Source organism: Zonotrichia leucophrys, chromosome 8 (assembly GCF_028769735.1).
Source record: "Zonotrichia leucophrys gambelii isolate GWCS_2022_RI chromosome 8, RI_Zleu_2.0, whole genome shotgun sequence".
Taxonomy (NCBI): Eukaryota; Metazoa; Chordata; class Aves; order Passeriformes; family Passerellidae; genus Zonotrichia; species Zonotrichia leucophrys.
Genome location: NC_088178.1, coordinates 20,396,330 through 20,419,356, shown reverse-complemented (window position 1 = coordinate 20,419,356; position 23,027 = coordinate 20,396,330). Strand labels below are relative to the sequence as shown.

Sequence of the window (23,027 nt, the reverse complement as noted above, 5' to 3'; positions counted from 1 at the left end):
TCTATTCTATTAGTACCATGTTTGCTTTACAATTCTTTCCATCACTGTTGTGCACTTCTATTACTCGTTACTAAAACATGGTGTTACTCTTCTGCAAGGCCCTGACTTTTCCTTCAAGATGCTCACAAGATATTAGACTCCACCTCCCCCTGATTAGTGAGCACAACTGAGAAATGCAGCATCACACCCAGTGGATGCTCCAACCCACCTGGTAGTCAGGGACCTGGTGGCACATCCCCGTTGTGTGACACAGAGCTTTGCTGCTGAGACAAGCTGGCACGCACGGCCACAGCGAGCTAGGAGCCTGCTCCCAGAAGCAGGAGGGCCATGCCAGAGAGAATAAAGCCACACATGAGGCTTATGAGCTCTGGCACAGGAGCCACAGATGAGCTTCTCCTCCTTCCAAAGGCAGGTTCATGCCCACCATTTCATGATAAGTGTATATGCATTAAATAACATGCTGCTCAAACTTAATACATTCAAACTCGTAGGGTACTCTGTGGCAACATCTGGCAGACAAAGAACATGCAATTTAGATCTAGTTTCTTTTTCCTTCAGTCAGACAGACGAGCTTTCTTCTGCCTTATCTTGTTTTTCTCCCTAGTCTCAGGTACCCACATACAAGGATTAAATAATTCTGAACATTTTACAGGAAAGTATCATGTAATAATCTATCTTTCCAATTAAATCCACTCTACGCTTGCAATCAGCTTGTGTGAGCTGTCAGAATGTTCCCAGCTTTCCTTGGAAAGACAAAAAGGTTTTACGTTTAACTCAGCTAACAGTTAAGTGGTTGGCAGTAACTGTCCACAGTGTCCTGCAGAGGCCAATAAGCCTGAATTTAATAGAGTGGAAAAGAGGGAGTTAGTGAAAGGAGGCAGATCTTGTCACTGAAAGTATGACAAACGAGAAGGATGAACTTAATACCAGTTTTACGAGAGACTAAAAGGAGCGATACAAGTGTAAACAAGGAGAAAGCAGCACATCACTGTAATAATACTAAAAAGAGAAAGTCCCAGCTCAGGGTTCAGCTATGTGAAAAGGAGGCAGCTTGCTGGTTTTTTGTAGATCAGTTTTGGAGCAGAATCCCATGGGTTATGTCTCTACATGGCTATACTATTTGGGTTACATTTAGCAATCTGATCTTGTTTTTTAGCAACACAGACTTGCTGATTCATACAAGCTAACCCAGAACACAAAGTGTTTGGATTCTCTTTTCCTGTTAAACTCTTTGTTATTTACTGCCTGCAAGATTGCACTGAAGTTCCAGCCAAAACTCATTTCTGCTGTTTCCAATATACATTCCAAATACAAAAAACATGGCATCACATCAAATGTTAAAGTAAGATCATTATCATCCAGCTGCCAAATAGTTCCTACAGGTTCAGAGGCAGACAATTACAGAAATCATGAACAGTGGCTCAGCAGAATGAGCTGACAAGTGTTTTCATACTTGTAGTATCACACTGCAGTATCGCAGCATACCAGGAGACATGGTGGTCTAGAGAATAAACAGATTTTACCATGGAAGGAAAAGGATAGATAAGGCACTGGCTTATAGTGCCCAGGGCTACCCAAAGTGCACAGTGTGCAAAACTGCAAAAGCAGGGAGAAATACCTTGCACAGAAAGAGCAGAATAATCTTTTGCCAGCAGAATAACCCAGTAGACTCCAGGAATGTTACTCACAATGCTAATCACCACAGAGTCGAGGATGAAAGCTGAGGTCCTATTGCGCTGTGCAGCATAAAACCAGGGACCAGCCCATGCAAAAACATCTGTCATTCATTTGGACAGATAAGGCAAAGGCAACACAAATCTCACAGAAAAAGGGAACTGCACAATGCTAGTAGTTATTTTAGCTCCATAGTTGAGAAACAGGTTTAGATCAGAATGAAATGACACAGTGTGAAGAAACTAAGGCAATCCTGCAAGGATAATTTTAATGAAACACTGTAATTGAAGAAAACCTGGAAAGTTCTAAGGCAGTTGTAGGAAATAAAGCCAGGAAGGCCTTAGAATACAGATGTAAATGAGTCATTTGGCAAATTTAAGGAAGTTCAGACTGAAAAGCTGAAAAGAATTCCACAATCTAACCACCTTCAGGATTTGTTTGAATTTCTTGTATCTATTTAGCTGCTGCAGTTCTTTAAACTCTCCTAAACCCAAGGTGACCTTTAAAAAAAAAAAACCAGTACAACTCAAAAAATTTGCCAGCACATACAAACATATTCTAAAACACTCTGTCCTGAACAAAGAGTCTTCAGAACAGGGCACCAAACAGTCTCTATAATAAGCCATGAGCAATTAGTCTGCTGGGAAACAAATCAGCTCCCTGCATTTCAGCAGAGTGAAGGTGGCTGTCATGCTCCAGGGGTGATGGTAACTGTAGGGTCTTTTCCTGAGCAATGCTGACAGGAAACCCACCAGTTTCTATCTGCTAGTGGGAACTGAGAGAATTTCCAGGGCCTGGGAGGCAAAGCTTTGCAGTGGCTCACTATAAACCACCAAAGTAGTGCTTGTGCTGCCTTGAAATGCCCCAGAGAGCCTGAAACCTCTGGTCCACCAGCACACGATCTCTGCTGCCTCTGAGTCCTCCATTCCATCCAAAACTCCCCCCAAAAAAACCCTGAGAGATCTGTCACAAGATTTACAAACTGCTGTAGGAGCCTTAAATTGTTGTGAACAACAAGGTTTACCACCTTATTTAAACAAAAAAGTAAACAGAGATGTAGCCCAAGAGAGATAAAGGAGGGACACAATCTGTGTAACACAATCTCCATCCACACAGAAAGGCAGATGGGGCCAAAAGAAGAGCTCTGAAGAAAAAAAACAGGAGAAGAAGTGATTGCCTTGCATGTGGGAGAAAACAGCCCAAGACTACAGCACAGAACAAAGCCTGGGTGACAAGACAGAGAACAAGCATCTCCTTCCCTAGCACTGCAGTGAAAGGCTGCATTACGAAGTCAGAATATTGAAGAGTTGACACTTGGCTTCCACAGTCAAGACAAGTCTCCAAAATCTTCCAGCAGCAGATGAAATGAAGAGATTGATGCCAGGTATATTCAGAATTTTGCACTTGGCTAACTGTATGCTTTGTTTTGTAGCTATTTTCAAGCTACTGGTCAAGAATTTCAACTCTGATTTGCTAGAGAAATCAGGTTGTTTTTTAAAAATTTTGTTTAATGGTCTGACATGAAGAGATGCACTGTAATCCCCAAGAAACCCCAAACCAAACCCAAAATAAAATGTAGCAGACAAACCCTCTCAACACTCACAAACTGGAACAAGGCTGGAAACCTTCCCTCCTGTGTGTCTTACTCTGTAGCTGACATGCCAGGTCTTGGGTATTAAAAAAACACCTCAGTAGCAGCTGAAAGTCTCTGCTATGCTAAAAAATAACTTCTAGAAGCAAGACATTCCCACAACTCTAGAAAAGTCTCACGTGTTTAACACTGATTTTCCCACTTAATTTTTTACTTCCTAGCTGTAGCAGTCACTGTGAATAAGCTGTTGAGGGCTCCTCCTCAGCCAGGTGTCTGGGATACTGAGGCTTCCTCTCCTCACCAAGGAAGTGACAAGCTCCTCATGGCTGCTCCAAGTTCTCCAGATACAGAAAACTCAGATTATTACTCAGTTTACCAACAGCAGACAACAGTGCCTGTGCACTTGTAAACAGGCCAGGCAACTTGTTGAATACTGGTACATCTGTCTGTAGGAATATTTTCCTCTTCCCTCATGCACCTCTCTCTGACTCTCATTGGGCTTCCTGCATCTTCAGGGAGCACAATTTCTTTAGAATAGCTAAAGACAGGATTATCTCAGGATAAACTGCCCTCCTGGTATCACTTTATTTGAATTACTGGATCTTCTGTTTAACACAAGACGACATTCAAGTATTTTGAGATCCTAACTGAATAAAGACAGTTCTGTCAGTGAAAATATTTACAGTAACCTCCCTAAATGAGACTGATTCCAGCTTCCTGAATCTCATTATGGTAAACTGGGCACTGCTGTGAAAGGGAAACAAAGAGGAGATGAATTAAAACAAACATGCAGAAACCCAAACAACTGCTTCAAGTGATGTTAATCATTACAAAAAACCTGTCAAAAGCATCCCTCTGACTGGCATCTGTCAAAACATTTCAGCAGTTCATCATCTCACAGCCACCATTTAGATGGAGACAGAGGGTGCATCAGTCAGCACTGCACATCTCACACAGCTCTGCATTTCTACGTGAATTATTCTGTAGCTCAGAGAACTCCAGACATGGCTTGTTTCACAGGATTACTCTCCTCTTTCTCCTGGATGGTCTGGAACTATCATCATTCCCATATCCTCAGGGAGGGTGTGGTGTCTGGCAGCTAATTTCACAGAATGAAGTGCTGTTTCCCCCCCATGTTTTCTGTCCAACAACCCACAAAAGATGGCAAAAGACTGGAAATTAAGTCCTGTTAATATAAAGAGAAAAAACCCACCCAAACTATTAGCCTTGGTTTTTTAAATTTCCTGTCTGGACATGGTTTAGGAGTCCTCCAGCTATTCCAAATCCTAGTAATGCAGTACTGAAGAATGAACAATTTGCTTCCCAGAGAAGAGACAGAGCTCAGCATTTCAAACCCACACCCTCCATTAGCAGCAGGTGCCAGATCTGGAAGAATGAAGCAGAACAGTTCCTTCTTTCCTTTTACAAAATACATGATGACCACTTTCCTGCTAAAATACCTTCCTTACTGAGCACACGTGGAATTTTTGGCTGACAGGACAAATCTTCCACCAGGCTACTATGGCAGAGCAAGACCAACTACTTCTTTACAGATGTGTCTACTCAGACAAGTTTCTTCACCCTTGACACATGAGGAAACCCCTATGTGAAATGAGCAGTCACAGAGCAAAAGTAAACAAGCCCAGTGTTTATAAACTGTTTGGTATCCTGTTGTTCCATAAATAGTTGTTATTATTACCCAGGAGATCAGATCTGCTTTAAGGAGAAGAAATGCTTGGTACATGTACTGACAAAAATCCCCAACAAGGGAAAAAAACCAGAGAAATGTTGTGGTTTCCTTATTTTAGTTTTCTTTCCTTAACCCAGAACCTGTAAGCATATTTTGCCTCCTTCAAATTCTGGACATCCTTTCTCAGACGTTCCCAGAACAGCAGGAATAAGTCAGCAAGAGCAGACTGAGAGCTGGCCTGTTTAATCAGACCCTTGGGACCAGCATCTTCCTCTGCAGATGCCTAAACCCCACAGGCACTGTTTAAGAAACAAATCAAAAGCAAGAAAAGCTGGCCACCACTGGCTCTGAGAAGCTGCTTGTTTTGCCACAGGTTACACTAAGACTGCCTGGAGCTGTATACTCCATGTATCCATGCTTGAGGTTACACATTTACAAACAAATTGTTAAAACATAAACACAACTCCCAGGACAGATATACGCTGTGCTACTCATCCCTAATTCACTGCCTGGTGGAGCAGCTGGTGTGGCTTTGAACATCCCTGAGGCCATTCCAAAGCTGGTGTTTTCTTTCCAAACTGGAGGCAAGACTCTCCCACCACAACAGCTGCCATCCTATGGACTTGCTCATGCTGAGGCCAGCCCAGGACAGCACATCATGGAGCCCAGGGATGGCTCCAGGGACAGGGAGATTCACTGGGTCACAAACAGCTTAAAAAAAATAAAGGAAAAAAATATCCAAGCCCAGAAACAAACACTTCTGGTGGCTAACAGAGCATCACCTTCCATTAAAAGTACCAGAGACGACTCTTACTAACAGAGGCAAGCCCAAAGTAAATCAGATGCACAGACCTTTTCATCTAGGAGTAAAATCATTGTGGTTTTGTGCACTGGCAGAGTTACATATTCTTCTGGTTCCAGGTGTTCCAAGATCCCTCAGAATGTCACACATATTTTGATCTGTTTCATTCCAAGATAAATTAACTAACTTCTCAGCAATCTCTTTATCATACTGATATCACCAGTGTGAACATGAACCTAGGCTGGCACAGCTGATAAACAGATAAGAAACATGCTGAAATTGGTGTGACACAAATATCAGTTTAGAAAGGGGAAACCATATAAACCTCAAATCTTCTTTTCTCTTTTCCAAGAACTGTACAAGGCATGTTACTTGAAACTTGCATAATCCTGAAGTTTACATCAGTTATTTATGCTTGAAAGAAGAGCAAGTTAGCATGGCAGATGCAATGAGTTTCAGAGGAATCACAATTAAACGTTTCTCAAGAAAGCTGGACACAGTTTTTCTCGTTTTCAGGCTGGACACTGGAGTAAGCTACAGCCCTGACTTGCACAAAGGAAGTTCCTGTGCAAGTAACTCAAAGAGCTTCAGGAGAAAAACGATGTGATCATTCTTAAATGTACAGCAGATTACACAAAAGGAAACAACTTTTACTGAATGCATGAATCTCCAGAATTTAGCAAGACAGAAGCAGGATAAGAACCCACAGTGTGCAATACAAGTGAAATCTGCTATCCCACTGCAGTGTGTGGCAATGCCCTTGCCCTGGTTTCCAGCATTACGTGTATTGTTGTGATCCTGGGCAAACTTGGGAAACTACAGGAACTTCACCAAGTTGTTGTGATCCTGGCACTACTGCAACAGTTACAGCACTGCTTTGATAGTATTTAGCAATTCATTTAGGGACTCAGCTCAGAATTGTAGTAAAGGTAGCAAGAAAATAGTTGCCAAAGGAGCTTTTGCTGTTCTCTCTGTGGTGGAGCCAGAGTTTCTACAACATTATCTGAACAATGTTCTCAAGTGACTTTTCAAATTGTTACAAAGAGAATTTATAATCTTTGCAGTTTTTACCTTCCTTTGCCTAATGTAGAATTGGAGGGTTCCCCAGACTGTTTCTAATTTGGTCTAATAATCTTGCATAAATTATCAGGCTGCCTTTTCATCCATATTCTTAGCCAAAGTACACTGGCTCAGTGACAGCATTTGCATGCACTGACACTCCTGAAATGTTTCAATAATAGAACAAAGTGAGCAGTAATAGAGGAGAGGGAAAGATAGAAGAGGAAAATAATTTGACTTGAAATCTACCCAAAGATAGGAAATGTGATGAAAGCCACCAGTAGGGAGTTCAGTAGGAACAATTATCCACTCTGGAATACAATTCAGAAAACTTTGAGGGAAGGTGCACATTTTTCTACAGCAAGAGGAAATCGCCAGTGACATACAGAGTCTCAAAGATACCAAGGAACTTGTCGGGGCTCTGGGGAGATGGTGGCCTGAACCAATAAATATGGACCTTCAGAAGGGCAAAGTCAGAGTTTTAATCAAAAGAGATAAAAACATTTTCTTATGAGAATGTGAGGAAGAGAAAAGAAGGTAAGACTTGTATATCAAAACCACAGTGATATTACAGATTAACCTTCAAGCTCACTGATATTTTTCATATCTTGCATTCCATGCTCACTGATATTTTCCTTCATTCAGATGGATTTAGAACCTCAAGCAATCTTTCCTGCAAGATTTTCCTGGAAGTCAAACATTCTTGCTGGTATAGCTTTAAGAGCAGATGGGCCACAGCAACAGAGCCCAAACACACATGCACAATAAAATATGCTCATTTGGTAGCACAAATTAAGTTTATTGCTTCTATTACAATCTTACATGCTCACGCAAATATGGTTATTTATTTGTACATTTCAAATCTCTCCTTCCTTTTTTTTTTTTTTTTGTTAACAGTCCACAATTTAAAATAACGTCAGGATTCCTCAAAACAACAACAAGCAAAAAAAAAAGCCACCCTCAAAACAACCAAACCTGTCCTGTTCCCACTCTAACATATGATGCAGGGTACTCATATTAAAGCAAGAACACATATGCTCTGCATCATTTTTGAAGCCAGAAAGGCACCTACTCAGTAAAGTCCCTGTGTCCATGTTCCAGCTTTCATTTTATAGTCTCACTTAGTTCCAAAGTCATGAAAAAGACTCTGAAGACATACTTTTCAGTCACAAAACCTGCACATCACGTAGATTCACATACTTCATTTTAAACTCTTGAGAGAGGTCAAACATGAAAGATTTTAGCACCAGAAGTGGCTCTGATACAGAATCTACTGTCATCATCAGCACATGGGAATTGCATGTATAACTATACACATTTGGTTAAAAATTAAAAATTCAACATGGGATAGAAAGAACAACGTACATGAACTGAAGGTGAAACCATACTTCTGTCTCCTGAGCATCAGCTCCCCACATCCCTGTCCTGGTGCCCAGAGCTTTTGTAGTGCCATCACCTCAGCTCTTCAATTCTCAGGCTGCACCCTTGGCAGGGTTTGTATAATGATATGGAAACTCCATAAACTGAACCAGTGAACTGGTCTGGATTTAAAATAATCTTGCACTAAATGAGTAGGTGATGGGGGAGGGAAAACTCACGTTCAGCTCTAAGGATTACTTTACTTACCCAGTTCACTGCACTGTGCACAGGCCGCTCTGCTCACTCAGGTGATGGAGCAGCACGAACTCCTTAGGGATGCAGAAACAAAACCAGAGCCTTTTCCTTTTCTTTCCCTTTTTCTTTACATCTACTCTTACATTATGCCCTGTCTACTTCAACCTGACTGCAGCAGCGTGCACATCACCAGCAGTGAGGCAATGAGCTGCTGCCATTGAATTTTGTTTTGAAGTACAAAGTGTTTTGAGCTCCAGCTGGTCAATCAGTGCATGAATTTCAGAGCTAGCAGAAAGTTATGTGTCAGGATTCATCTGCTCCTCTCTGGAATTACATTCCCAAGCACTGTTCTCTACAATAAAAAATGAATGAAGGGAGTCTGCCACAGAGAAATTAAGTTAAATGACCACACTTTAAAGAAAGCTTTAGCTACCACCACTTCAGTACCAGAGGTTTGCAACACTCTGGACATGAGTTAACAAATGCTGCTCCTTAATCCCAGCTTCCTCCTACAGACAAGGCAGGTGCAAGGGACTGAAGCAGTCAGGGTGTTGTAAAGGGCAATCCAATTGGCCCAGCTATAAATAGCACCAAGAGCTCAGACAACAATCCTAGTTTGAACACTGAAAGCAAACGTCTCTTAGCAGACTGTGCTGTATATTCACTAGAGCCAGCCTCTGCAAAAATATTTAGTGAGATAACATACCTGTCACCTTTAGGCCAAAGTATGAGAGATTTAAATATCTCAAATGAGTCCATGACAATAAAACAAACATGGGAATTTTACCTGCTGCATACTCTGATCCCAATTGTCACTCAAAATCGACACTTTTTAAAATCATCCTCTTAGTAACTGCTTTCAAATTATATATAATACCTGACACACTAACTGCAGAGGTGAAAAAGCTGAGGAAGTTTTTCCAGAACCAACATATAAAGGAGAAAAAAAGCACCACTTCATAAAATTCACAAGGAAAGAAAGGTAGGAAAGTGCAAAATATTGCCTTTGCCAGCAGCGGCAGTGGAACAGCAGCTGACTGCATGGGAAGATGTGTTACTGGAAAAGCCACAGAGCTCTGCATGGGGAGGTGCTACCCAGACACCAGAAGTGATTTGAGAGGGTGTGTGTTTTGGCTTGCGTGTTTGTTTAGCCTGGGATTTACAAAACACAGAACAAGGAGGTGACAGGAGGTAAGGGTGAGCAGCAGCAGGCTTCAATCCCCTGGCATGGCACGGGCAGCCTTTTAACAGCCTGGAGCTTGGACAAATGGAAAACCCTGACAGCTCAAGTGACCAGGGCACCAACAACTCTTTCACCCTGCCTTTCTCCTCCTGTGAGTCTTGAACACTTTTAGCCACAGTTAACCAAGAAAATGAAGGAAATGGATGATGTTCGGTACTGCCTATCAGAAAATACACCTGCATCAACTTGTCCCTTCAAATTCAAACCTCAATAATGCAACAATGATATTTTCTTAGTCTTTGATGTGGTGACAGGTGGGAGGTGTGATGAAGATTCCAGGTCAGCAGCTCAGCTTCCCCAAACACCCTTTTGGGCACTGGCACCTAGGAAGTTCCTTCCAGAGCTGTGATTACAGCAGTTACTGGGACTCCAAATGTAACTGTGAGCTCTGAAACCATCTCTGTCACCATCACACACTATTCCTAAATGAATGTACAGGCACAGAACAAGAGGTTTAAAGAAGGGACAGGGATTTGAGTACTCCCCATTCCCAGAATAGCATCAATCCTGTTTTGAAGGAAAGCAGAAAACTCTCACAGCAGTGTCTGGGACACAGGGATCCTAATTTTATATATTCTAAAATATTAAGAGCTACAGTCCACTGCACCTGAGAAGACCCCAAGCTATGCAGCAGATGCACCACACTACAGTCAGGCAACAGTTTTGAATGCCTGTAGCAATCCTCAGTGGCACATTAATTATCCAGCCTATTTCTTCAGGAGCTCTCAGGAGCCACATGAAGCTGCCATCCTTCGCCTTCCTCTGCTCTCCTTAAATAGTTGATCACAGAGGAAGCAGCCATCACCTGCACTGACAGCCCCTAAGCACTGAGCTCGTGTCCTGTCACTTCAGTACAAGCCCATGTTGGGTATGGCAGTAATTCATGAGGCATGGAGACAGTCAGACATGCAGAAAGTCAATTCCAAGCAGAGGGTTAAAAAATTCTCTTTCTGGAATATTTTTTTTCTGAATATCTAAACAAGAAAGCAGAAATGTGTGGGATGGACAGATGCTATTGTGTGCCTGTTATAAGAAGTACAGCTTCCTGAAAGGAGATATGGAAATGAATGTGGAAATACTTAGGATCAGGGGACCATATTTTTAAATTATCCTGACTCCTACTAAAGCCCTTGCTGAAGCTCCATTTCCACCCAAAGTCCCTATCCCCCATTTGCATATAAAAATGGGGGTTTTTTCCCTAAAGCATAAAAACTGCAAAACCGTATCTGTAAGAAAGAAACAGCAAAGAAATTTTACCAAGCTCTGATGTGAAGGAGACAGGAGTCTACACGCTAAAGAAAGGACTTCTGGTGCTGCCCTATCTATACTCCCCCAGCCTGTGGAAGTGGAGAAAGGCACAGGAGTCCGTGACCTACAAAATCAAGGAGGAACTAAACATCAGAAAAAAAACCCACAGAAGAATGACTTCAGAGAAAGCCACTGAAATTTCTGTGGCTGGCATAAATCCGTGTCATGCACTCTCTGCTGATATGAAAGCTTTAAAATTTTTGAACTTTATGTACAAAGAAGCAATTCAGCATGAAAATATAAACCCAGAAGACTTTACAGGAGAGCTGTTTATTGTCTGAGTGATGAGCAGGCTACAGTATTGAAAAATAAGAGGGAGAAAAATATGACTGTAAAGAAGATACCAATTGGTAATCAATAGAAGTTCAAACCAGAATAATCAAACAAATCAGACTGATTTTATATCTGAAGTGACTTTAAAAGGTTTGTGATTCATATAAGGCTATTTCTTACCACCAATTGACTAGAAAATGCTTACAATCTTATCCTTGGTGCAAAAACAGTCTTATGTATCTGAATCACAAATCATAAATTCACTATTTTGGTCACAACACCAACAGATTTGTTGTGTATTGAACTTCTCCTTTCTCCCTTACTCTGAAATACTTTCAGATACTCTTTAAATAATTCTTTGCCATGTTCCCCTACCACACACAGATACACAAGTCTGCAGGCTGCAGACATTCCCTCTCTATTTACCGCCTCCTCCAATTTTTAGTATTAGCTGCCAAATTACAAGAGCTTGTGGTTGGAAAATTGCAGCTGAGTATTGAGTAGCTGAACTGTCCCAGGCTGGCATGTCAGCCACAAACTGTGGGCAGAGATCTCTTTTCTCATTTGATAAAGAATAGGGCATAGAAAGAGCTGTACACAGGCAGCATCGTTTCCACAGCAAGGCCAGACACGCAGGAGACTGCAGTGTTACCACTGCAAATACAAGTTAGTGCCTTCTACAAAAAGGTCAAAGCATTAACTCCAGACTTGTAGGTGACCTCAGACCAACTAAAATAGTGTAATTCACTGAACATAGTAGTCTAATTCACCGACCTACTGATGCCATTCTACCAAACACACTTGCCATTTCCTTTGTATCATTCTGAAACCAGTAACTTCACTTCAGGCACTATGAATCATTATCTGCTGTTGAGAGATTTGCAAGAGGCAGAATCTTATTGTCCTGGAAAGTGAGAAACTAGATAGCTCCTTCATTTACAGTGAGCAGCAGCCCAGCTGGCCTGACCTTACACTGAGATGCAGTTCTGGGATCATGCACCCACTTCTCTTGGTGTGGTGCCACTGTCGTGACTCAGATTACAGCATGTTTTTCTGAAGCTATGTCGCTCTGCTATCATTAAAAAACCCAGAAAATAAAGGCATGGGCACAAGGGATTAGACCAGCCATCCATTTTGTCCAACACCTGATGTCTGAGTCCATGGTATAACACTCCAGTAAAAAGCCTAAGAAAAAGGGGCTGCATCAAGCCACATGCTGCCCTCAACATCCATTTAGGATGTAACTTAAAGAGTTATGTACTTTAAGTATATAAAATATACTTTTAAAAATCTTTTGCCCACTATGGAGCCATTTGCAGAAAAATGTAACCGGAAATAACATGAAATAGCACTTACCTTTATTTATTTTAAACCCAGAGCACAATATTTGCATTTAATATCTCCAAATCTTGTCAAACCACATCACTCACTACATTATACAGGCTTGTAAACACCCTCTGCTTGCTCTGCTTCACAGAGTAAAACTAAGGCACAATTAAGTCCACCATACACCTCAAAATATCAGATCAGTCTTCTCCACAAACAGGATCTTATCTCTATCAGAACTGAATTTGGGCTGCCATTTTCTTACCCCACCACTTACCACTGTGAGATCCCTCTGACATTGCTCACAGTCAGCTTTTGGTCTTACCACCTGGAAAAATGTGTTAGTGCTTCATTATTCATCCTCCATTCCAGGTAGTGTATGAGCACTTAGAACACCAGAGATCCCAGCACACTTTCTTCCATAAGACTCCAGGAGTAACATCCCTGTACCTCCAACCTTCTTATCTTTTCCATACAGTTTTCACTATTTACCTAGTCACTATCTAATCAGTACAGCATTACACCAGTTTAACTTGCCAAAAAATCTTTCAAACAGCAAATATTTGGTTGGTTTTGGGTTTTTGGGCATGGGTTTGTTTGCTTGGGGGTTTTTTATGCATGTATTATGGGTTTTTTAAAGAAATCCAGATGTATTGTATTAGTTAAATCACCTTTATCAAATGCTGATCCAGTCATTGAAACACAAGCAGATTTACAGGGCAGAAGCTCCTGCTGCAAAAGCCAACTTGTCTCCTCTCTATCTGTGAACAAACACTAATGCTATTCTTTAATTTTAGGTTCTAAGAGGAGCCTGATACAGAAACCAGGCTTGCTCTTAGCTTCCACTTTCCCAAAGAACCCCCCAGACCCTTCTTGAAAAGCCCAGCACGTTTACTGATTTCACTCCTCCATTCTGAGGCCAATTCAAGCAGTGATTACACACAACTGCGTGTAACTCGGCAACATCAACACCGAGCTCCTCACAAAGTGAGAACTTTTCCTAGCAATTCTTTGTGTTGGAATTCACTCCAAAACGTCAAGCTTCTGTCACATTCCCCCAGCCTGTCCCCTGGAAATGAAGGGTCCACATGGGAACTGTTCTGCAGTGAATAGCAATGCAAATAACTTCTCTGCACCAGCTTTACCTTCCCTCAGCTCACATGTAATATTAGGAACCTCTATCAGCTCATCGGGATCTCTGACAGGCTCTCTGCCTTTGACAGCCAGACAAAAAGCTTTATTATTTTTTTAAAGTCTCTACAAAGTTGTTCCTCAACATTTTTTTTGCTCTACCTCATTATGGTTTATATTTAACTTGCCAAAGTTAATGCTCTTTCCTATTCTCCTCATTTGGATACAACTTCTGCTTCAGAAAGATGACTTATTTCTAGGAGTCTTGTTTATTTTACTGTTTAAGCAAGTCGTTGTTCATTTTTGTGGCTTTTCTTCCATCTCTTATTTCCTCTCCCTTCTCACACTTTACCATTGAAACTGGACACAGTGGTCTAGAAATCTTGGATTGTGAGGTTTTGCATTTTAATTTTAAGTCAGTGTTTCGCACAAAATTCTCAACTTTTCTGTGCACATATGAAATAGTACTTAAGAAATGGTATTTTGTTAAGATGACATGAAGATTTCTCTGCCTGTTTCCAAGATAGAGGATTTTTTTTCTATCTTGAAGGTAAAATCTGTATTTGGTCCTCCCAGATGTTTTATTTCATGTTGGATATATTAACATATATTTTGTTGGACTGTGACCATTTAAATCAAGCAGTCCAGATTGTTCTTTAGAAATAACTGACCCTTTATTTAGTACTCACAACCTAGGATTTTTTCCAGATAGGATTATTGATGAAAGGATAAAGCATTGCTAGAATGAGAACTGATCAACTGAGGACCTCATTAAAGCAAACAAACAAATGCTTAGTCTTTCTTTACCATCAGCCACATTTTGGTATTTCTCAGGCCATTGCTCTTTAATTCATCAAGCACTTGCTTATGCTTACTAAAGTCTGAATTCTCATTTTTACCAGTAAAAAAGCATCAAGAACAGCTACATCCTCTGAGAAACATTTATTCTATTTCAACTATTTCCACCATATTTTGCCTATTCACATTTAAAATTGCACTAAAAAGTCAGGAACCTTAAAATGGGAAAACATTTATTCACTTCATTCATGCTTGAAAACAGCCAAACCAACTTTATCCAAATATTAAAAACACCCAACAAAAACACACATTTTACCACAAAGACCGCGCCTAAAAAACGTCAGTTGGAGAGATGATGGTTTCCTAATGACACAATCAACTGAAAACAGAAGTTAGAATAAAACAAATCATGCGGCTCCAATCTTTAAATGAACAGGCATGATAATTTGGCTTTAAGAGTTCTAAATATATTGAATACCTGGCTTGGTAATATTAACTTTCATCATTCTCTGAGTACAAGGAAAGTTGCAGAGGAGAAGGAATTTTAAGTGCAGCTTGATTTTTCTTTCTAGAACTACTGGTCAGTCATCCTTACAGCAGAACTGGGTAAAATAATTAAATGTCCAACACTGAATTTAATTTGTAAAGAAATCAAAGACATCACAGGAAAAAAAGGCAACATTAGTCAAGTTTTAAGGTCCATGCTAAACAAGCACCTGAAGATAAATACCTGGTGAGTTGCTGTCTTTAAAACTGTCAATACAATTTTTCAATGTATGAACATTTCCTTCGACTAGAGACACATTTGTACCTCTTTGCAAGGAATTAGTTCAATGCAGTCATCTACTTGGAGGTGACTGAACAGAGATCTGCTAGCAGCTGCTGAGGGAGAGAATAAATATCACTTCAGATTCTTGGAGGCTAAAAAGCTCCTTCTCAAAGCCAAAGTATTTTAAAAATTAAAATAAGATTAATGGTTTTGTAATAATGAGTTCATTCTACTCTCTACTATTTACATTTAGCATGTACACAAACACAGATTTAAAAGCACTCACTTTCAGTTCTAGTATTTATACTCTACCCAGAGTTCCAAAATTCTCACAGAAGATAATACTGATAATTGTTTGGTTTACACTGGTGATGGAGAACTTCAGTGTTTTGTTTTGTTTTTAAGGCATGTCTCTAGTATCTACTGGTTACAAGGCAATGTCAGATGTATTTTTTTATTTTAAAAAAGCTTCCAGTCACCATGCTTGTCAACAAAAACAAAGACAGAAGATACCACCAGTTTCAGGCTTGGATGGAAGGCCATGATCACTCAACCTAACCTTTAGATGCACAGGTCATGGAAATTCCCTCCTCAAAAGAAATAAAATATCTCTTTTGGAAAAGTGCCAGTTATGTTAAGAAGTCCACAATCTCTTTTGCCAAAGAGATCATTGCACTAAAGCATCTCTTCCACGTGAACAAGAAGCTTGTACAATGGTCAAACTGTTTGGTCAAATTTTCCATTCAATGCACCAAACTGAAATGCTTAAGCCTCAACAGATTATTGTTCCTGCCAATCTATCTTCTGAATTGTCTCCCAGCAATTCTACAAACTCCAGGTACCTGAGGGATGCTTTACCCTGTTCTCCCAAGAACAAAAAGCCCAAAATCAACCACAACAAAGCATCACACTTTATTATCTACTCCAGATAACTTAATCATGACCAAAGCTCCCCAAGCATTGCATCACCTGGTACTAGCAGTGAGCCGGACCACACATTTGTATCATGCACTGACAACATAATTTGTTTCATTACTCAACACCCAGGAGTCTCTACTCTTTGAGCAAAGTCCTGGTCAGACTGAAGCCAACTAAGCCATTGCCACCGACCACTCAAATTGTCCAGAATTTCAGCACTGGTCTCTCCATGAACCAATCAAGAGACAGAGCAATGGCACTTTTCAAGACAAACTCTGCCTATCACCCACCCTGGAGGATGAGAAGTCGTCGGGGGAAGTGGGGAAAAACTCCCACAGTGATTACTTACTTTGGGAAGATGACAGTCATGAGCGTTGATGCATAGCCTGGCTTGCACATTCCCTCAGAGAAATTGGCATACTTTGATGCTAGTTCTGGAGGCCTGTGAAAAAACAAGCACAGAATCAGGACTCTCCTGGCTATGAACTAGTTTTTGCAATCATCCAAGTAATTTTGCTCCTCGCAGCTTTGCAGAAAAGAGCCACAGGGAGTAACTGCAAACACAGACCATTATTTATTTGTTGCACTGTGGCATCACAGAAGAACAACAAAAAAGCAGAGAGGTAAAGATATCTGAAATACCACTAAATCACTAGTTTTGCTGAAAGATTTTCATAGCTAGCAAGGTAAAGCTCATGGAAGAAAAATATCAATAATCATTTTAGACTTACACCTTTCAAAAGGAAAAAAGACATAAACAGCACTATGCTTTGGCTATTTTTCTAAGTTATGATCAAAGTTAAAATTATAGAAAAGTATTATTTAGAAGATTACTTGAAGATAGTTTCAGGAATTTGAAACAAAGCTTCAAGCAGTATTGACAGGGTATCATCAAGTGATTTCAGGATTTGGAACAGATGACATTAGTGCTTCTTTGTTGAGGTGTGTCTTAATTCAGCTTGGCTATTGACTCTTTAGCCAAATTTAGAATATATGGGTGTTTCTTCATTCAGTTTCTGTACAGAAACAAGAGTAGCAACTCAATTAAATATATTTCAGTCCAGCACATGCATTTACCATAGGTCTACTGAGTTACGTGAAAAAAACCTTTAATTTTGTGTCCCCTGTTCATCACCTGCAAAATTTTTACATTCATCCATTTCATTAAAGCATTACAAGGGTCATTAATTCACTTGTGCTTTCAAAGTAACATTAGATATCTCAGTGTCAGTCACAATATGAGGTTTGTTAATATTCCTTCAAAGAACAACCAAGAAAGCATTTACAGTTCCATGCTCAACATTCAGTGGAAGCTGCAAAGACTCATCAATAACACTGTTCTTGCTGTATCATTATCAGCAACAGGCAAGTAATGAAAGGTTTCTTCCTCCAGTTCAACAGTAACACTCAAATGAAGATGACAGTGCAGCCCCACAGAGTAGAACCACAAAATCAGTTCTGAAGAGTCTGTTATTATCCCAATCATGTTCTTTCCCAGGCATCACCATTATCACTTAACCAGCAAACTACTACTACCTGCAATGAATCTGCATTCAGACTTTCAAAATTACATATAGGCAGAACAATAACTCCATGCTGAACTGGTAGTATCTATTTTTCTTATACTGGTCTTGCATTACCTCTCAAGAGGCCAGCAGCCAGTTCCAAATGGATGGACAATAGAAGGACAATTAATTTTACAACTAGCTGCATGGAGTATAAAACCTACTCCTAAACTGTAGGGGAATGGTCTCTCTGTATAGAGACCCCCTGCAATTCTGCATATATACATACATACAGAACCTCTGTGGCTCTTAAAGAATAAACTCTATTTCTGCTGAATAAAAATCTAAACCTTCAGCAGCTGGAAGAGAAAAGAAACTAGAGAAGATCAATAATCATTGTAAGTATTTAATTTTGTAAGATCTTTTAAGTTAAAAAGCATCATAAAAGGCTTAAGAACACAGATCCTATTTAATTCTGCCACAGATATCCTGCATGGTTATGGTCCAAATATGCAGTATTTTATTATGAAAATTCCTCATCTGTAGGATGGAAGAAGAATACATTTGGCCACTTACACTGCCAATCATTTACAATCAAGTATAGATATCCCTAAATATATGATATAGACATGGAGAGAAAGGGAGAGGTGCAATATTATCTAGCACAACCCAAATCCATGAGTTTGGTTTCCATAGGTGAGGATGTGATATCATAATACATTTCTTTAAATGAGAGAGATAAGAAAACATCTGAGAAATGAGTATCCAAAATTATTTGCATTCTTATGCCAGTCAGGATCTCTTTATAAATAGGTACATGAAGGACTGACAAAACAAAAGGCTTTAATGATGCTAAGGTATATTGTATCCCCTTCTGACACAGACAAAAGGGACAGCAGGATGTATTGATCACCGCTTGTTGAAGCATTTCAGATATGAAGAAATGGGGGAAATTTTAACTTTTTTCAACTGAATCTAAGCTTGCTAGAATTTTCATCTTTAGGCAAAGTACAGAAACCCCTATTACCAAAACCTCCAAAAGCAAGTAGAAAGCAACTGGAATTTATCTGCAGCCACCACAGTAGTGAGTCATTGCTGGCAAACTTGTATAACTATTTCAACAGCAGGCCTGTCTCAAATGACCTCAGTGGTCACACAAAATATCTTGAGCCACAAACACAGGCATTTTTCTCTTTTCTGATTTAATGGTGCTTTCATTATCAAATTAAAACGTCACTCAGATGCCCATCATGGTGTTTCTGCACAAGAATAGCAGGCTGGGACCCTCCTGCATGTGAGCCCCCCGCCTGCCAATCGCTGCATACTGATGGAGGGGAGCTGTCAGTACAAACCCACAAAGACTCCCAGAGCTGCTAAAGCCCCCAGGCCGAGCTGTTAACATTTCTTGGATGTGATGAAGTTCATGATCCAAAGTGCCAGAGGCAGAACAGTTCTCTAAGCCAACCATAGCTGCCATCTCATATCATTCAACATTTGCTCATCTCCTTTCTTGGTGCCGCATTTTGAGTCACCAAGCTACAGAAAACTAGAAAGGGGCACTCTACATTTTAAATCCATTTAGGGACATGTTTTATTTGTTCAATCTCTTTGAAATAGGCACTGCAAACTGTCACTGCCAACATGCTCGTAATGATAAGCTCCTAGTAGGTGTAACCCAGAGCAAATTTAGAGTAGGGCTGGGTGCAGCCTTGCTGTTTACCAGATGAAGCTATCCAAGTTGACTTCATTTTAGATACACACATTTGCTTTGTGGGTATTTTTCCCTGCGAGATCCACAAATCTTGCAGAGATCAGTGTTCCACAAATCAGGGTGTAAAACATCCTGCATGAAGCATCCCATAGAGTACTACACATCTTTCAAACAAATCCAACTTTGAAAAGTCACACTGTGTTTGTAGCTATGTGGTTCTGTAATAAAAGGACTGCACAGAACTCAAGTCTACAAATGAACATCTCCTCTGTATTTGATGACAATGTATCTACTACACTGCTGCATATATTGGTGCCTCTTTGACAATGCTTTTATTTCCAAACGGGAAAACTAAAAACTTTTACTTTCTTAGTGCTTTAGAAGCTAGTAAATAGCTTCATCTCACTAGCCCCATTACTGAGCCTGGACTCCAAGGCCACCCTGAGAAGCCAGCCAGCCAGAAGCATAGTGACACTTATGACAGAAGGGTGCAAATCTCCCCTACATCTTCCAGGTCCAGATACATTATTCCAGCTCTCAATGCTCATGTTCACTCTGGGCTGAGGTAGCTAAAGAGCTAGTAGAGACATCAAAAATAATGTAATTAGATGACACTGTGGACCCTTTAAATTTTGCTCAGATTTTGTGCAGGAAAAACCCAGTAAAGTAAAAAATTTCTCCAGAATAAATGAGAAAAACAAGTCACAGGCAGTAACTGTAAACATCTGCTGTTTTTAAACAAGTGCCTGCATGAGGGTGAAGTTAAAGGGAAGTAATTGGCTTATTCCACTGAAGAGAAAATGCACTCTTGCTTTTTTTTCTGACTTTGCTCTTATGAGACCAGCACACATCCTGAATTCTTATGATATTCTGTGCTTCTCTACACTGTTATGTGGACATCAATCTCAACAAAATTTCACAATTTGGATAAGTTAAAAATCCAGCTGCTTTCAGAGGATTTAGAAAAAGTAACAAGATTTTTCCTTCTGCTTGCATTTGGCAGATGTGTGTCTCCTTTTAATCTCAAATATGAAAACGTCACCATGGTTAATTCCTTCATCGTGTCCTGATCAGGGACAGCATGTCATCCTCATAGACTGGAATCTAAATCCTTTTAAAAAAAGAAATTAGTAATACAACTCAGTGTTTAGATTACTAAAAAAATGGCCACAACTAAGCTCATGTAATTGAATATTACAAAATCTGCTTGAAGAGACATATTTTGCTGCTTTGCCTTTCACATGGAATTTAAACTGCAGCTTGTAAAAATCAAAAAACTTCATCCACTTGAGATCATCTTATTTGAGGACTGATGTCTCTTCCTGTTACTCTTGCACACAAAATATATGAACTGATACATTTCTCAAACAAGGAAAAGGAGTCCTTGGCAATGTGCTCCCTGGGCTGATCCTTCTCCTTGGGGTCTCTTTCTCTTTGGCTCAAAATAACCTGGGTCTTATGCTTACACAGCAGCTCTACAAAGCTTTTGTCACGATACATGAAGAATGAATAGGAGATGGAATGAGAACATGAAATGAAGGCATATAAAACATAGTGAGGTATTATGGAACAACAATGAAATATTAGTATATAATTTGGCACATCACTAAATCAAAGCAGTTCATGAGACTGAGACCCCATAGCTATACCCTGTAAGATTCAGAGCATTTAAATTTAGGTAGGACTCCCTGGTTCAGACGTATCCACCATATCCAGTCACGGCTCAGTGTTGGCCAAAGGACAAGTTTGTACACTCCTGGAATAAAACTTGCAGTTCAGTTTCCCTCAGTTACTGCCACTCAGCCTGAGGAAGAGAAGTCTTTTACATTCACCTCCAGGGTAGTCAATCCCATACACCAGGGCACTGAAAAATGCATCTCCACCTCTGCCTTCCTAAGTAGAGGTGTGAGCATCATGTCATTCTGTGGAATCTCTTTGAGTGAAGACACCACCACAAAACCCTCCCCTGGGTACATGGCTGGAGATCCACATTCACCTGTATGGCTTGGGAAACACTGAACCAGAATTTTAAGAAGCTCCAATTATAGTTCTTACAACTCTGCAAACTTGGGTTCAAAGCATTACACAGCCTGATCATTTGATATTTGCTATTTTCCAGCTGAGGAAAAAGTAAACAAATGAAAGGAATGAGTAGGTAGATAGAAGAGGAAAATCAAAATGCTTACATTGAAAGAGATAGGAACTGCATCTACTGCCCTATAGCCAGCAAAATAAATGTAAATATTTTAAATGTTACTCCAGTATGTAAGCAAATTCCTCAGGGAGGTTGTATGGCCAAATACAAGGAAAGATGGTCCAAATCCCTGTCTCTAAAATGACACGATGAATGGCTAATTCTGCTTCTCTGTCAAGAGCTGTGGCTTCTCACAAAATTAATTTACAAGGATAATCAACACATAGTTCTATTTATTTATTTGGACTACTCAAAAACAGCAGCTGAAGATTAGGTTACATTAAACTGGCCCAGGAAAACAAAGTTTTGGAGACATTTCACCAAAACCCACGACCTACCTTCACATCCCTGAAGGAAGAGGTGACATGAAGGCAATTCTGCCCTTGGGAAGTGCAGGGCAGGCAGAGGGGCAGGGACAGCTCAGAGCAGTGACACTGAAATGCCACTCACCCTCTGAAATGCCATCTTTGCACCAACACACTGAAAGGGTTTCCACCCACAAAAAAGTCATGAGGATCCTACTTCCTTACTAAATTACATTCCTGGTCTTTGCAATAGTAGAAATTAGACCACTAGGCAGAAGAAATAATTTCAGATTAGTCTCAGCCGTGCTAAATACATAAACATCTTAAGAAATACAGCTGTAAGTGATTTTTCTATCAGAAAGGAATATCTCATTGTACCATCCCTTATAGTTCCAAGGACTAATAACCCTGCCTGGAGCTTCTCAAGTAACAACCTTTTATCAACACCTAAAAAAGTGTTGGGATTCTTGTGGAAGAAAGAATTAAAAGCTTTCAAGGTAGAAAGTTTTTATTTGTTTAAGTAAGTAAATAAAGAAACAAAATCCTGATGCTAACGAAAAACAGATTTAAAGGATGAAGATAAGAAATGCAACTAAACTCCATGGCACATTTTGTATGTGACCTCATGCTGCATACTCCTCCAAGATTGAGTAATATCCCTGTCTCCCAATCTCCTTTGGTTTCTGTAAACTTGCCCTTAAAAAAAAAAAATCCGTTTTGGTTACATCTTACCTTCAAGACTAGTAGCCCAGAGAAAAAGCAGAATTGTGTTAAATAGACACAGATGAGGACCAAAGAAAACAGTCCATTTCAGGCTTGTTTGTGTTTTTAAAGAAACATGGAAAGGAAAAAACAGCTGGCTAGAATACCAATTATTAGACTAAACAAAAAGCATGAACTCCAGAAATTTTAATTTCTCAGAAGGCAGTTGTTTACCAAAGAAAGACAAAGAAATGAAGAAGACTGCTCCCCAAGTTTTTGATTATTTACTAATCTTTGGGCAAAAAACATATAACTTAATAATGAAGCAACTTGCTGACAATCAACACAATTTCCCAATGTATATTACTAGACTTTTATCTATTCTAGTTACCGTAAGTCCAAAATTGCTGGGTT

The 23,027-nt window shown here is 40.0% G+C and overlaps 1 protein-coding gene across 10 annotated transcripts in view; it reads right to left on the bottom strand.

The window, feature by feature from the left end:
- The window catches only part of ST3GAL3 (ST3 beta-galactoside alpha-2,3-sialyltransferase 3), a 174,005-nt gene that overhangs the window by 89,550 nt on the left and 61,428 nt on the right, over positions 1–23,027 (bottom strand). For all 10 annotated transcript variants that reach the window (XM_064719643.1, XM_064719644.1, XM_064719648.1 and 7 more), the window contains one exon: positions 16,546–16,638. In XM_064719643.1, the coding sequence (XP_064575713.1) occupies positions 16,546–16,638 (93 nt within the window). The remainder of the gene's footprint in view (positions 1–16,545; positions 16,639–23,027) is intronic.